The sequence below is a fragment of the Nicotiana attenuata genome, chromosome 7 (genome assembly GCF_001879085.1).
Source record: "Nicotiana attenuata strain UT chromosome 7, NIATTr2, whole genome shotgun sequence".
NCBI classification, from domain to species: domain Eukaryota; kingdom Viridiplantae; phylum Streptophyta; class Magnoliopsida; order Solanales; family Solanaceae; genus Nicotiana; species Nicotiana attenuata.
The window spans coordinates 46725870-46743102 of record NC_031995.1 but is presented as its reverse complement, the minus strand read 5'-3'; the positions used below and the strand labels follow the sequence as shown (position 1 = coordinate 46743102).

General features: G+C 36.2%; 2 protein-coding genes across 3 annotated transcripts; one reads left to right on the top strand and one right to left on the bottom strand.

Moving 5' to 3' along the window:
• LOC109230485 (cytochrome P450 93A3-like) lies at positions 3828-6745 on the top strand. The gene is made up of 2 exons (XM_019395977.1): positions 3828-4851; positions 6025-6745. The coding sequence occupies exons 1-2, from the start codon at positions 3931-3933 to the stop codon at positions 6631-6633; spliced, it is 1530 nt and encodes a 509-aa protein (XP_019251522.1). The 5' UTR covers positions 3828-3930; the 3' UTR covers positions 6634-6745.
• Positions 7491-14073, bottom strand: LOC109229033. Of its 2 annotated transcripts, XM_019394337.1 has the most exons (3): positions 13846-14073; positions 13700-13773; positions 7491-8460 (listed from the first exon to the last, which is right to left on the bottom strand). In XM_019394337.1, the coding sequence occupies exons 1-3, from the start codon at positions 13863-13865 to the stop codon at positions 7778-7780; spliced, it is 777 nt and encodes a 258-aa protein (XP_019249882.1). In that variant the 5' UTR covers positions 13866-14073; the 3' UTR covers positions 7491-7777. The 2 variants fall into 2 exon arrangements, with proteins under 2 accessions (XP_019249882.1, XP_019249883.1); XM_019394338.1 differs by lacking the exon at positions 13846-14073 and having other exon boundaries at positions 13675-13771.

Below are 17233 nucleotides of genomic sequence, written 5' to 3'. Positions count from 1 at the left end.
TTTACCCATTACAACAATATTTGGCCAGCAAATGATATAATAATGTTGTAAATTATGTGAGAATATATTTTGTTCAGTTAATATTGGACCACTACTTTTTAAAGAATTCAATCCAATTATGGATAGTAACATATTTTTTTCTCTATCTTCTATCCTTGAGTTATTAATTTTAAAACCATAAACTTCGTTACTTCATCCTTAAGTTCTGAATTAATGAACTACAAACTCCATGATTCTATCACTAGATTCTTAACGAACCACGAACTCCATGATTCCATTCTTGAGTTCTCAATAGTAGAATTATGAAAAAATAGTTGATAATATTGACCAAGAACACGAAGGAAATAGAAATAACTTATCGAACAAATATTGTGTCGTGGCAAGTCAGTGTCTTGAAAGCGATTGAGCCCGATTAGGGTGCAAATCGTTAAGACTGGTCGCTCCCCAAAGTTCTACGGCACCTCCAAACACGTGCACTCTTGACTGGAAGATTGGAGTTTGCACAAAATAATTGCCTGGAAACTGATTTAAGAAGAAGAGATGAAGAAGGCTTTTTTTGTGTTTGAAAACTTCACAAACAACTCCTTATATAGGTAAGTTGTTGGAGCTGTTACAAGAAGGATAATTAAGTGGGGGTCATAAAACAAAAGAGTTGTTATAAAATTCAAGTATAAGTTACAAGAATTCAAATAGCAACTACAACGAATTAAAGCATAATTGTTACAAAGATATAAATCAAACGTAAAATAATTCAATTCAAAGAGAATGAATTTGGACATATTATGGTAAGCATATATTTGGACACTTTTCTGGTAAGCTCAAAGATGAAAAATATTTTTTTTAGCAAAACCAGTTTTGTATTAGGCCTCACGTATATCTCGCGTGCGCGCGGGTGGGGAGGGAGGGGAGAAATCGACATGTTTTGCCTTCATGACCAATTTCTCATGTGCGCGAGGCCATTCCCTTTTACTAGCTCTCTAAAAGCCCAACAAAGAGCAATTCAATATAAAGAGAAGAAAGAAACTTTTCACAACTGATGAGGGACGCTTTATCTTTTACAAAAGATAAAGAAGTAAGGAAGAAAAAGGTACCACAAAAGAAAAGTGAAAAAGACCACAAAGGAATCTTTGGCCTTGCATTATCAAGTATAAATAATACCCCACTAATGCAAAGATAAAGAATAGAATAAGAATATTTCAGGGCAAAAGAGAGAACATGTACTTAAATATCAATATCTTTTGATTTGAATTGACACGTAGTGAAATGAGGCAACAATTAACATCCACGAAGTGAAGTACTCTTGAACTGAATGGACATGAGTTGAGAACCTCACAACACATATTGTATCCTTTATTTTATGTAAACTCCATGATACAACAAAGTGCTTTTATGGTCATACACACACCTTGGGTCTCATGAGTACTCTAGAAAAACATCCCTAGTCTTTCATAAAAGGCGACCATATAGCTATACTCACGTAGATGATTTCATCAAATCTATCTACACATAGACCACCTTAAAGCTATAAAATCATTAAGATAAAACTAAGCTCAACCTTAAGTGCAATTTTACGTTATTCATATCTACCAATTTCAGATCTAGCATTTATTATGTTTAACTAGGAATTACCCATTATCATCTTATTTAATTAATTTAATAAAAATGCTTAACGCTTTTTGGTCAAACAATTATGTGAAAGTATTTTTTGGACGCGTAATTTTGATAAACTTAAGAAACGGAAAGGAGCCGGATCTTATAGCACATTTTCTATAAAATAAAATTTCCCTATTAATTGGAAGAAGTGTACAAGAGGGGGACTAGACCTTACCTCCAAAAATACAACAATAGGATAAAATCCTACAAAAAAATAGGATAGGTGGTGGGCAAAAATAACCATACCCTGCAAATCGGAAATGTGATTTAGCTAACAAAAGAGTTGGCCTCGTCGAACCTTGATCTTAAGCTTGGCATCTGCCATTTATCCAATTGGTAAAATCCTATGACTCCTCTTGGAAGTTGCATAGCAAGGAGATATAGAGATGCTTCATTACCATTACTTGTTTGCTTTGCTAAGTAATCCACCACATAATTGACCCCCCTAAAGCAGTGGGTGAACTTGACATTAGTATGTTTCAACTTCTGTGAAGTTACATCAACTATCCTCAATGTTTTGTAGTTATCGGTAGTTTCCTTTTTTTGAGCATATTTATAACAATAGAGAGTCCATCTCCAAAGTAAAGTCCTGTATCCATTATGCAGGCACCAATTGACACCAAACTCGGCAGCTAAAGCTTTAGAGACATTGGTACTGTCACAGATGATTAGACAGGAGAAGGCCATGATATACACCCCTCTTTCATCTCTTAAAATTACCACATATTCCAGCCTTGCTAGTTTAGATGATATAGCTACCATCAGTATTCAATTTGAGAGTATCTGGTTCAGGTTCTTGCCAGCAAACAACAATACACATTGGGATAGGCTGCATTCTCATCATTTTATCACATAGGTTGATCTATGGTAATGTCATGTTGCGATTAGGGAATTCCTTATTGATAGGTAGCTGTAGAGTCCAACTAATTTTTATTCCATTTTGAAAAGCTTAAACCTTTTTTGATCACCATATAGCACCTATCTATTCTTTTAACTTTTTAGTGAGTAGCGGTGAGTGTTTCACATATTTTTCCATTTTCTATCTTGGTATATAAGTGAATTTTTATGTTACGTAGATCCCCACATATCAATCATTAAGGGAAAGGGTTGATAATTTTTTATACAGATAACTAAGAGAAAAGTGCCACATAATCGAGACTCAGGAAATAATAATCATGTTGTTCGGCAATCTTTTGTCCCAGCTCACATGTCACAGTAAAAATTTTGCGACACGTTTTATTTGGTCGCCCTTATTTAACCTATACATTTTTTTAAAGAAAATTTAATTAATACCTAATTTGGGTGACTTTAGATACATATATTTTTATTTTCTTCTTCGCTACCGCTTTCTTCTTTTTTGTATTCATCTCACACGTATTCAGGAACTTTGTTGCTGCTTTCTTCTTCTATATATTCATGTCCCATATATCCGGGAGCATTTTGGTTTCTTCTTCCTTTTCTAGTTTCAAAACACCATTGTCGGTTGTGCTTAGGGTTCTTTCTTCTTCTTCTTCTTGGTGGCAAAATGAATTTATTAGATTGACAATTTGATGATTGAGGGTTTTCTTTATGATACTTAAAAAGTTATGTTTCAAATTTGAGCTCATTTGAAGTAGATTTGGGTGTTGAATCGTGTGTTAAATTGTTTAAATTCGAAGAACAACTTTATGTTTTAAAAGTTAAGATCGAAGTTGCATTGAACAGATCGAACTACTTAAGATTTGAATTTTCTGAAGTTGCATTTGAAAGATAGAAGATCTTAAGTTTTGATTTCTGAAGTTGCATCGAAGAGATTGAACTACTTAAATGGCGACCCCAAAAGTGAGTATGTGTGCAAATATCCACAGGACGTGCTCCTGCGAAAGTAGTAATCTTTAGACAACATGAATAAAGTGAGAGAACAAGTCATGGAATGTTTCTTAGCAATATATTTTATTTAATCTTTAAATGATTAACGATTGATTTGAACGGCGAATTTGCTAGAATAATAAATAATGAGATCACTGCTTTTAGTTCGAAAAAAAAAGAAGAGATGCATTGTTTTAGTAAATAATGCAGAAAAGCGTAATAGCTTTGATCCATAAGAATCTCAACAAGGAAGGAGAGAAAAGAAATCAAGACAAATTTAGCTCCTTGAGAATGTGTCAATGCCGGCCTTGATTGTTAAATTTTTTGGATTATGTCCTTACCAATTAAATTAGTGCATAGGAGGTTTGAAAAAGTCATACTTTGATTTTTGTATAAATAGGTGCAAAACCAAAAACACAAAGTCAGAAAATGGCAGAAATCCAAGGCTACTTGATGCTATTTCTTATATGGCTATCTTCTATCTTATTTCTCAAATATGTTATATTCCGTAAAAAAACCACTCGTCAAAATCTTCCTCCTAGCCCATTTGGTTTACCCATAATTGGTCACTTGCACCTCTTATCTCCAATTCCTCACCAAGCACTTCACAAACTCTCCAACCGTTATGGACCTTTGATCCACATAAAACTTGGTTCTGTCCCTTGTGTTGTAGTTTCATCACCTGAAATTGCCAAACAAGTACTCAAAACTCATGAAAATTCGTTCCTAAATCGACCACAGACATCTGTGGTCGATTACTTAACTTATGGCTCCCAAGACTTCTCGTTCGCGCCTTACGGGGTTTACTGGAAGTTCATGAAGAAAATATGCATGTCCGAGCTCCTAGGAGGTCGGACATTGGACATGCTTCTTCCAGTAAGGCGCGACGAAATAAAGTGCTTTGTTGAGTTGCTTTTGCAAAAGGCCAAGGATGGTGTAGCTGTTGATATTGAAGCTGAGCTGTTGAGGGCGTCGAATAATGTGATATCGAGAATGTTAATGAGCGAGAGGTGTTCGGAAAATGAAGAGGAAGCTGGAAGTATGAGGAAGCTAGTTCAAGAGATTGCTGAACTAACTGGGAAATTTAATCTGTCTGATTATATTTGGTTCTTTAAGAATTTGGATTTGCAGGGATTTGGGAAAAGGACAAAAGATGTGCATAGAAGGTTTGATGAGGTGATTGAGAGAATCATAAATGAACACCAAGAAACAAGAAGGAAGAGAAATAGTCTAAGTAAGGATGGAGCTGGTGAATTAGTGAAAGATCTGCTTGATATTCTACTTGATATAGCAGAGGACCAAGACTCAGAGCTGACATTGACAAGAGAAAACATTAAGGCTTTCATACTTGTAAGTTTCTCGTCTGTTCATCTTTAATTTCATCGTATATTGATTTATCCACTATAACAATATAGTTACCATACTACTCCATCCATCCGTCTCAATTTAGATGAGGTAGCTTGACTCGGCATGTTATTTAAGAAAAAAAAAAAGTTTTGAAACTTGTGGTCTTAAAAGTTTAAGGGGTAGAAGCTTTGCGGGACCATGACATCTGTGTGGTTTTAAAAGCTTTTCATTAAGGATAAAATGAGTAAAATGAAGAGTTTAAAGTTGAATTATTTCCAATTGTGAAAATGTGTCATTCTTTTTGGAACAGACCAATAAGAAAAGTATGTATTTCTATTATATAAAAAAGGAAAGATGGTTGACCAAGGGCATATATGTTATTTCATAAAAATTCCATATTTTATTTCTTAAATGCAAAATACACGTGGACCCACATTCCTCTAGCCACAACTTTCCTTTAAATGCACTATGCATGTGTTGATTAGACTATTTGTGCAGTGCAAATGTTCATTTCCAATCTTTTTCTCATTTTGGAAAATTATTAATTTTGTTTTATTCAAATAGAAGTTTCCATAGAGAAAATAAAATTAATTTTTAAATAAAACAACAACAAGAAGAAGTATTGATATTTACAAGATTTTCATATTTACCCATACTATCTTGAAGCAATTTGAAAATAAAAATTAAATGATTTTCATCTATTCATACTATTTGAAGACGATTTCAAACTAAATATTTTTATATTCAAAAGTAATTTTTAAAAATATAGCTTGTTAAACCTCAAAAGTTAATTAACTAAACACCAACAAATAATAATTTTAAGGAATTTTTACCTCCTATAACAAAGGTTAACACCTTATTTAATTTTAATAAAATTATAATGTTGGACCCGGGCCTTTCCTCGTCTAGTTATAAATAGAAAAAGAGGGAGTATTTATTTTGGAACGTTAAAGTAGCACAACTTTAAATCACTAACCTTCACGTGTATATATATATATATATATATATATATATATATATATATATATATATATATATATTTTCAAAAATCCATGTCAAGATAAGAGTGACCAAATGTTGAGAATACATGGAGCTGTAATTTCGTCAGGTTTTTAAATCGATTTTTAATTTAATTGTTAACACAAAGAGGTGGCCATCTTGATAATTATTTGACAGGACATATTTGCTGCTGGAAGTGATACAGCAGCAATCACAACAGAGTGGGCAATAGCAGAACTGATGAATCATCCAACCATTATGGACAAGGCAGTTGAAGAAATTGATTCTGTGGTTGGTAAGAATCGAGTCGTGGAAGAATCGGACATGGCGAACCTCCCTTACCTTGAAGCCATTGTTAAAGAAACTCTGAGACTACACCCTACAGGGCCTATGATCATCAGAGAATCAACTCAAGATTGTTGCATCGGAGGTTATCTTGTACCAGGAAACACTAGGCTACTAGTCAATACGTGGGCAATCAATAGGGATCCACAATATTGGGAAAATCCACTTGAATTTTTACCTGAAAGATTTCTCAAGGACAAGTTGGATGTAAGGGGACAACACTATCATTTTCTGCCATTTGGGAGTGGGAGAAGAGGTTGCCCTGGAACTTCATTGGCATTACAATTGGTTCAGACAAGCCTTGCTTCCATGATTCAGTGCTTTGAATGGAAGGTTAGTGGTAAATTAGACATGGAAGAAGCACCTGGCATTACTCTTCCTAGAGCTAATCCTTTGGTTTGTGTTCCAATCACTAGGCTCAATCCCTTTCCTTCAATGTGATATATTAATTCCTCACTCTGAACAACTCCACTACTTTACTTTTATGTATTTGTCATTTATCAAATCTTGTTTGGTGTTACACTTACATACAATAGCTTTCTTTTCATCTTAATTGTACTCCCTTTCTTCCAACTTGTATGATACTATATTTTCTTATTAGACTGTTCCAAGACTAAAACACATTTTCCATATCTGGAAACTATTAATTTTGAACTTACTTAGAGAAGCTTTCATAGGCACGTCATTTAAGATCACAAGTTCAAAATTTTATAATCACACAAATATTGTGATATGTTTTCAAAGTACAAAATTTCAAAAATCTTTCTCTCTTAAAGCTTAGGGCACAATCAAACTATGCCATAATAATTGAATGGAGGTTTTTTTTTTTCATTTATTAAAATTTAACCCATTATTATATGCTATTTATCATAATTCTCCTCCGTATAAAAACTTGGAACTCTTTTCTATTATCAACGGCAAGATATGAATGCAAGAGCATAGAATTGATCACCATATGATACCGCTCACGAATTTAGAATTTCTAGAACATAAATGCACCACTGAAAAAGCAAGAAAAGAACTATTATGTGGGAATCGATCCATGTTCCTTTAAATAAATAACTCAGCATTGAACCAGATGCACCATTCAACCTTCTTGAAACACATGGGCCAACAGATAATATTAGATCGATTTTACGAAACATATACATAAAATACATAGTTTGGCGAAATGAACCACGGCCTAAATCCGCCCATGTATGATAGGGCTCCAATTTGGCCCAATCTTCATGAATACATCACGTTCTTTTTTACAACACTACGTAAAAAAAGTGGAAAACTTTCTACTTTCTGATAAATAGACATTTCAAATGCTTTCGTCTTTTCCCGTGACAGTATTTTTCTTCGATTTATTACATAAAGGTGAATTGCAAAATTAGCAATCTGAAAAAGGAACATATAAGGGGAAGGGGGAATGAAATTAAACATCACAATTACAATAGTCCATTACAAGTTTTCGGAGGCGAAACAGCACATAATAAAGCACAACAGCCAAAGAGCCTTGGACATATAGCAAGAGGCTCCAATCGCTTAAAAAGAGCGTTCACTTTCCGACTCTAAACACATTACATATAAAGAAATAATACTAGCTAACAGTAGGTGGCAAAGCTGCAAGATTCGGTTCAACAACCTGCAACAAGCCAGTTGTTAGCCTCGTTGTTAGATCTTCCGCAGACACCTTCATCACATCCGTCCGCATGCCAATATCAGCTGCATAGCGGCTGGCACAATAAACCCCAACAGCTGTCGCTACCATCCCGTATACATTGGTCGTGACGAGACGTAGTGGTGTTGACATAACAGCTGCAAGTGGTCCACCAATTATAGACACTGCTTGTCCACTTTGGCCCATTGTACTCTGATCTACCACGAGGAGTCCTGTCTTACAGTAGATGGCAAAGTCCTCACAGTTGTTCTTGAACACATTGTAGCATCCAAAGCCATTCATAAGGAGGTAGTTTGCTCGTTGGACCACAATGTCATCTGGGTCGGAGACTGCAAGAGTGCAGGTTCCTCCGCGTGCTTTTGCGAGGAAGACAGCAGGGCTCACAGCATATTCAAAGCGATAGAGGATACCTCCAGCAAGAAAGCAGTCCAAACATGACGAAACTACTCCATGACCTTCTGACGGTGGGGTGCAGTTTGTGCAAGGCACAGGAGACCGATTTGGAATCGAGCTTACCAAGATATGATCCAAAATAGTCCCAGTTCCGACTTCTTGACCACGTCTTGTGAAGTGAATGACTTTATTATCCCCAATATAGATACCTGTTAGTTAGGCATATTTTCAATATGATGAGAAAATAATTTTTGTACTTCGAAGTTTATCTGCCACCTCTATACAATCTTAAGATCAAGGGTAATCAGGAAACCAGATGATCGAAATTCAGAAAGCATAAACAAGATTAAAATAAAATGCCAAAGTGATGCTTGGGAAGCAGTATCTAAGCAATTTATATCTTCTCTAGACTACGGCGAAGACCGGGAAGGAGCCAACTACCTTGAACATATAGAAAGGACGATAAACCATCTTGTAACAAGCAAATTACTCCTAATTTGACCCTGAAGGAATTTTTCCCCTGCCATTATTGGATCATCTTCTGATTTATAGTTAACTGCTCTATTAAGTGAATGAGCTCCACCCACATTGGCAGTGCCAATGTCGTAACACTTGGAACAAGAACAACATCCAGAATGTTGCAAAGTTCTCCATTACAACACAAAAGTAGTGACTCAATAGTCCATGAAACACAATTTCAAGAAAAAATTACCATTAGAAAAGCGATAAGGAGGAGAGAATGGTACAGTATATTGCCGATCACAACCGCTGTTGTTCTGACCTTATCATCATTTAATGCAATATAAAATCCAGGAATAAAAAGAGGTTATTCACAAGACTCCTCAAGGATAAAAGATCCTAAATGAACTGTTGCAACTCCCTTTCCTCGTCCTGCGCCAAGAACTGCTGTTAGTCAGGAACCCTGTGTTCTCGTAACCAGGAACTGTACTAACCGGGACGTCACAATAAGTCACTATGCTCATGTCAAATGGTGCACCAAGTACAGCACCCACTAGAAAGTTAATAAAACTTGCTATGTTTACTGAGACTGTCTAAGGTTTCATTCCTTCATTCTTTATTTTAACCGTCAGCGTAAACTCTGTGCCTATAGCACGTTGCAACAAAATGGATGTTTTGGGAAAAAGATTCTCTCTCTCTCTCCAATCCTTATAAGATGAAAGGTTAATGCAACTGTCAGAGAGTAAACTCTGCCTATAGCATGTTGTAACAAAATGGAGTTCTGAAAAAAAAGTTCTCTTTCTCTCCATTCCTTGTGAGATGAAAGGCTAATTCAAGTTAAGACCTCCGCTGATTAGGATGACAGGTAGAACTGACAGTCGAATAATGAATTATCAATGACATGTCTTTCTTTAAACATATTAACTGAAAGCTTGACGTCACTAAGAATAATAACACAACGTGAATAAACTACCATTTTTTTTTGTTTTTATGTCAGTTATTTCTTTTCTTTTTTGCGTGTGTGTATTCGTACATGTAATGTGTTATATTTATACAACTTAAAATTCTGACATGACTGCTCTCTACGTCCTACTTTTTTGGAAAAAAATATCAATTGCTTTCCACGTGAAATGTATCACCCCATTTCATTGTCTATCATGTAAACTGAGCTCATATATATTTGAGTCCCCAAACTTAAGGAATAGCTCTACCAAAGAGGCAGACCTAAAGCCTAGGTCAAGGAAGATCTTGGATATATTTGTCAACTACAGAATAGAGATGATTTTAAGTTGATACAAAATGTCAACCCACACACTGCAGTCTATGCTAGAGATATAATAGACAAGGAAAAGCATGATAACCGAGAAGGGACATGTCCATGAACACACCGCTGTTCTTTCCCTTTTGTTTTTTTGGGGATAACTGAGAAATCCTCGGGGCCAATGATGCACAGTTCGAAACTCGTTAGATAATGAACCCACCCTTCTACCTTCTCCACTTAAATAGCCTAAGGTTCGAACTTATGATGTGTGCCTATTCCACACATTACCGCGCTATTACCACTAGACCAAGGCCCTATCGTGAAATACACAGGTGTTCTAATTCACAGGAATTGCTGTCACCAATTGCTTTTGAGACGAAGTTTGTGCATACAAACTTAAACGGACGTGCTATGATAGTTTAACAAAGAGAGAGAAAAGCTATTTATTGAGGAAGAGTTCAATGCGGAAAATAATATGACTATATTCAATTTTTGGTAATAATAGTTTGAATAACTTCAGAGTCCCAACCCTATTTCAAATTGAGTAAATGATTATTATGTAGGAACAACCTTTTTTTTTGGGTAACCAATGACTCAAAGAATACGCACTTATATCCACAGAAGAAACAAAGCTTTGTGAAGGGAACATTAAAATAGAGTAAAAGAAAAGACTACACTGCTTCAGGAAACCCAACGAGACAAGTAAATCAGCAACAAATCTTTATGATAATATTCATCTATTCATTTGACTTGTGCATTTTATCAATGAAATAGAAGAAAATATCAAATTTAAGGTAAAAAATTAGTTTGAAAGAGAGTATGACAAGGAAATTAAAAGTTGATTACTTCGATGAATTTAAACTTTTGTAATACAGTAAGCTGCTCGGACTTGGGTGCGGGCATCCGCTACCGGCGTGGATCTAGAGGTCAGATCCTTCACGATCTAAATTTTAAGATTCGACATTATAGATTCAGGTACAGATATGGGTGCGGGGATTCGGCTAAAAATAATTCAAATATCTAAAAATAGAGCTATAACAATATGCAACATTATGTGAAAAACATACATGGTGCTTGTATAATGCAGGAAAAGGACTACAAGTTCAGTAACAGTAAAAAGTGAAGAGCATTAAGATTTGAATTAAGAAATAAGGAAACAGAAAAACATTTTCTAACTGTAACTTGTAGGCCTTCTACATTTCTAGAGAAGAATCCAAGAGAAGAATCCAAGATGAAGATAACAGGAAGAGGACTGAAATAGAAATTTCTAAATACAACATAATCCATTTTCTTCAATTGCATCCTAGTTTTTGCTATGATCTCAGAAATCATTGTATTTGTATCGAGTTTCTTCGTCGATTTAGGTCAAAGTACCCAAAATCTATTGATCATATCCGGTACGGATCCCACACCCACGGCGTGTCGATACGGGTGCGGCACCGACCGAAAATGAAGAGTCTGAGCAACAGATACAGTGTCATATAAGTTTTATAGAAATGAAATGGTGCCAAAAGATTTGGTGCGTCCTAAAATATGACGTGTTTCATATAGATTGGGACAGCGGGTTAGAAACCGCTCATGGAGGCATATTGCCAGGTAAAAACAAAATCGAGTAGTATAGCACATATTTGCTTCTCGTACAATGGGTACGCGTAGGGTCAATGTCCTCAAACAGGAAAAAATGAAGCCGCTGACAAAAATAAAAAATAAATTGATCAAGCCTTGTAAACATCAGAGAAAGGATTAGTGGAGTATCTAAGCTCAAAGAAGGTGGATGATGAACCTCCCACCAACCAACTCCAATCCCACCTCAGAATCCAAATACAAATTTAGAATTTTTTTATAACCGTGGTGTCTGAGCCAACTTGCACGCACCTTGACTAATTCTACGGGATACGTGCCACCTCCCACCAACAACATGTATCAGGTAACTCTATCCACCAAGGCTTATCCTTGGATAGATGAGAAGAGATCACCTAATGTATTGTGCTTTCGTATGCAAGCATCTATAACCCGCTCATGAAGTGGTAGGGAGTATGGGGGAGGGGAGATCAATGAAACTGGTACATATTGTGTTCCTCAAAAACAAATGTTCATATTATTTGTAGTTGAAGCATCTTGACAACATGGTTGGAGCGTTAAGCAGAGGATTGCAAGCTATGTTGCTCGAACCCTCTAAAAATGTAACCGCCGCCACATTGGGTGCAGTTACATTTTTCGAGGATCTCAGCAACATAGGTTGCAAGTCCTAATTTCCCCAGTTCAAAACCTAAGCTGGAGTCACCAGATCAACAAAAAACTTGCCACCTATTACTTTCTTCTGCTAATATAAACTACCTAAGAACTTATTGAGCCAGAAAAACTAACCAATGGACACTGAACTTTGCCTCAGTCAGAATAGGTCATTTTGGATAGCTTAATCAAGACATTTCCAGAAAGCAATAGGTCTTACTCTCTGAAAGGGAAAAAGAAATGGACAGATAACAAAACAATATCTGCGCGTGCGTAAGGCAGCTTCCTAGAAGTATTGCTTGCAAGACAACGGAGTGCAGGTACACCAAATAAGTAAATCATATCACTTGCCCCAGTTCTATGTGAGAAGGAATTAACATCTGATAAATAGAGACCAACCAATACTACAAGAATGCCACAACATAGATGAAATCATTGCGGAGACAACAAGTTCTGAAAACACCTCATTTTAGAATCAAATGAATTCCTATGCCTCTTGACCAACTTTTACTAGCATATACACATCTTGCTTGAAGAATCCTGGCTAATGAAAGTCTGGACAAGCAAAGGAGTTTATTAATGGAAGCCTAAATGTGCATATTAGCTAGAGTGAAAGAATATATAGGAGGTGTGCCTACTGCCTACTTCTTTTACAGCTTTAAATACTTTCACTATCCCAATCCCTAAATTGAATTTCAACCTTCTTTTTTGTATGCTAAAAAGAAATGGCAACCCAAATCATATCATGCAATAAGATACTTACTAATATATAATTCTTGATACACCTTTCCCTTCTGTTACTATATAGTTCCTACAGAAGTTATTCCACATGTAGTACTCCAATAACTAATTCACCTTTCAAACTCCAATCTTACTAGTGAAGCCAAGTCAAAACAGCCCATTCAGCTTTAGGATGAAAGAGTACAGAATTACAGATCTTTGGAAGTCTTTGCATTGGAAAATGTGCCCCAACCACATTTGTTTCTGAAAAGGTCCACACCGCACCTTTGCTCTATATGCTAGCTATCCGTCCCTCCTCCTTAAACTTCATGAGGAAACCTAAGCTCTACCATTAAGCCCATACTTCACAAAAAAGTCACCCCTGAGTATTGCTAGATCAAAGAGATTGGACACTCAGATACTGCATTTTATTCCTAATTTCATATTTGACCAGTATTTAATCAACTTAGGAGTTTGTGGTTGTTATACAGTATCGCAGTAGTTATATCCAAATACTCACAGTTAAATAAGAAAAAACAATCCTCCTGAAAATTAATGCTATCAATGAATCTAAGGAAAACTCCAGGTATCATTTCATTTCCATAATATGTAAAAATGAAATACCACTATATTTCTCGCATCATTTCCAATGAAGAAAGAACAATTTTTTTCTACATCAACATTTAGACATTAGATTAAAGCAGACAATTACAGAAAGAATGTTTCATTTACGCAAAACAACATTATTTACCATAAAGAAGAAAATAGTTTCTAACCGTGATGGGCATAAATATAAGCAGCACGCCAAGAATAAATATGATCTCCTGGTTTGAGGCTGCTCCTACCAATTCTGTGGCCATTTCATGCAAAAACTAAAATCAGAAAACATTTGAAAAAAATAAATAAATAAAATTCAGATTACCTGTTAGAAAGCAGCCCCATTTTTGTTTCCTTTTTGAGTTATGGAATAATAAAAGATGAGGACAAACAGAAGAATATGATGAAGCTTTGTGCTAACAATGGAGTAAAAATTGATCAGAAGAACAACCGCTTTGCCTTAATTGGAAATGCAGCGAAAGGATAGCGATGACATAAAGATACGTGTCCTTTTGTTGAGTCTGCCTTACGCTTACGGTACGCGCTTCTGTGGGCGTTGCAGCCAGTCAAATGGCATAAATGCCCTTATCCCATATCAAAATTATTGAACTTCGTCGTTAAGCAAGACATGATGTCCCATAGAAAAAAGAAAAGAAAAGGGAGATGCGTAATCGTTATTTTGATGTACAAATTTTAGTTTTTCAAGTTTGTAGTATCCTTTGAGGAAAAAAAAGTTTCTAATTAAGTATTTTTTTCTCCATTTTTATTTATGTATTTAATTGAGTAGGAAATTTACCAAAAGAAATTAAAACTAGTAAAATTTATAAGTTTAGATATACTATAATAGTTTACCCTTAAAAACATATAGCAATTAAATTTATACGCGGTTTTAAGGATACATGATATAACTTAGCACAAATTTAAGAGAATAGATTAATATTGAAATTGACGATAAAAAATAAATGCAAACCACACAAATTGAATAGCTTTGGCCCTCGAGTTAAGTCACCCTTGAACCAAAAGATGTTTCAATTGACTTATGAACAGAGCAACAAGATAATGAAAGCTAGAAAATGATAGTATATTGCTTTTGTATTGCGTGAATATCATCCCTTTACAAATGATCAAATCCCCTTTATAATTAGGAAGTCCTACTCTTGATACAGTTCTATATGAGGTAAAAAATCTCATGATTGGATAATTAATCGGTCTCTTTCTAATACATGCCGGGATTTCTGCCGTGATCCTCGCCCGATTGCGGATATTTTGACTTTTCATTTTTGGCTCGGTAAGTTTCCCTCGATCTTGTTCGATCTCTATCTTGCTCGGTCTCGATCTTGGCCGATCTCGATCTTGATCGGTCTCTGGGTCACAAGCTCGACGATCTAACTTTGCATCATGGTTCGATATAACACGAGGTCGAACCTTGATCTATCATATTCCAGTCTCGATTAGTCAGACAAAAGGCAAGCCCGATTTTGACCATATACAAATAGTCTCCTCGTTTCTTGGAGAGAAGATGACGAGAAACGATATGAACTTTCAAGCCCCGTCTCGATGGGCCATGACGTAAGCAACAAATGTCATTGATACACCCGATAATGACGTAAGCAACAAATGGATATCGAAATGTCCCGTCGGTCTAGTTACCAAAGTATTAAATGTCTGTCAGTCGCTGTCGGCCATCATGGGTTCTGAACATCACCTGCAAGCTATAAGTACTGTAACCTTCCTCTATTCAAACTTTACACTCAAAGCTTTATTCTTGTTTCTTTTCAAAAATCCCTTTGCTTTGCAAATTACTTTAAAGTTTAGCAAACCGCATACCATCCTAATTCCCTTTTCTTCTGCTCTACAATGGCGAAAACTTATAAGACTGTACCGCAAAAAAAGGCCGCTTCATCATCACGACCCGCTGACGATGGAGCTGCGGCGGAATATCCCCTTGAGGATTTCGTTCAGGGTGCCCTACGGTTGCTGATTTTAAGATTGAAAAGACCTCCTCGGTACCGGGTCGATGTGAACCGCTCTCGAGGTACATATGCACAATTACTGATGATCCCCTTACCAAGGTTAAAGAGGATTGCAACTGGGTTGATAAGCATGTGGTGGTACCTTCGCCCGAGGAATCGATCACTACCCACGTGGAAGGTTTTCTAAGTGTTTACACTTATCCCTTCGCGTTGGGTCCCTTAGACCCTATCATTGTCGCCTTCTGCAAGAGGTATGATGTGACCCTTGGCCAGATCCATCCTTCCTTCTGGAGAATTGTGATTCTACTCCGATTCTTCGTAAGCAAAATCGAGGGATGTCCTTTCACCCTCGATCAACTTATGCGTCTTTACAGTTCCTTGTCGCGCCCCCTTTTCCCCCCTTTGCATCGGAAAATCGGGTTGGTGACATTTGGTTGGGACAACTCTTTCCTATTGGGAAAGGGGTTTGCAATTGAAGAGTCGCCACCTAATAGTTTGAGGTGCATTAGGACACCTATAAGGTTCAATTCTAATTTTGTTTGATAACCAGAGATAGGGTAAGGGCTTGAAATTATCCTAAGGGGAAGGTGTTAGGCACCCCTCAGGATCCACTAGTGTGGTTCCAGGCCAGATAGTTTCTTTGTGAATTTGCGCAATTAACAAGTAAACAAACAAGGCTCAAATAAGAGGGGATTTTAAATACACGAATGTTTGTCAGTGATAAAATAAAACAAAATTTTGAAAGAGTTATAACTAAACATGCTAACGAATATAAAAGGGGGTCCTAGATTTATTTGTAATATGGATCACATCAATGCAATACCCGGTAATCACTCCTTAAAAGAGGGGCTACATGTGGTATTAGCGCACGGGTCATCACATCCATATCTACCGTTTCTACCCTGTTAAGGCGTTAAAGCGCGGATTGGTCTCGACCTCTATTGCATGCTATTATCTGTCCCATTCCTATCAGTCCCGGAGGAATTTAGGACTACTATTCTTATAAGCGGGAGGATTTTAGGCTGACTTTTGGATTTTAAAGGTAAAAAGACTAAGGCGACATTCAAAACACATAAGACTGCATATTAGGGGGAACACGTAAACAACTAAAGGATCATATATACCTCCTCAAGTAGAGCACATAAACAGCATGAGTTAAAACACATTTAAGGCCAGAAGTACTAAGACAGGGGAATTTCAGATGTTGAAGCAGACCCATTTATTACATAACTCAGATAAGAAGTCTGAATCAGGCCTGCTTGCTGGTTGCAGCAGTTGCTAATTAAACAAAGGTGGATTCAATTTTATCGTTATTACCTAACGCTTGCCTAAGTGTGTATTGATGATACCCTATAAGCATGATACCTATTACTGATTCGAAAATGGCAAAGCAGTGAGAGTTTTAAACGAGTAATTTGGATCCTATAGGCATGCTTTCTAAACCGCATTAATGAAAGTTTTTTAAACTAATTCAACATAGTACGAGTTAAACTGATTTTAACTAAACTGGTTTCAGATCCTATAGGCATGGTATCTAATTGAGTAGGCAGGATTTATTTGATCATAGCGAAATTCCTATAGGCATGACTTCTATAAAAAAAATTCTGATTTTAATCCTGTAGACACGACATCTAGTTTAGAAACTGATTTTAACTTGTGGGCATGAGGTCTGATTATAGCCATTAGACCCTATAGGCATGATTTCTAAGTGTGGAAGTAAACATGCAGAACTTTACTAAT

Coding starts and splice junctions, on each gene's coding strand:
- LOC109229033 (XM_019394337.1), bottom strand. CDS start 13,865: ATGGGGCTGCTTTCTAACAG. Junction 13,774..13,845: donor ATGGGGCTGCTTTCTAACAG/GTAATCTGAATT, acceptor AAATGGCCACAG/AATTGGTAGGAGCAGCCTCA. Junction 8,461..13,699: donor TTATATTTATGCCCATCACG/GTTAGAAACTAT, acceptor CCTAACTAACAG/GTATCTATATTGGGGATAAT.
- LOC109230485 (XM_019395977.1), top strand. CDS start 3,931: ATGGCAGAAATCCAAGGCTACTTGATGCTATTTCTTATATGGCTATCT. Junction 4,852..6,024: donor ACATTAAGGCTTTCATACTT/GTAAGTTTCTCG, acceptor ATTATTTGACAG/GACATATTTGCTGCTGGAAG.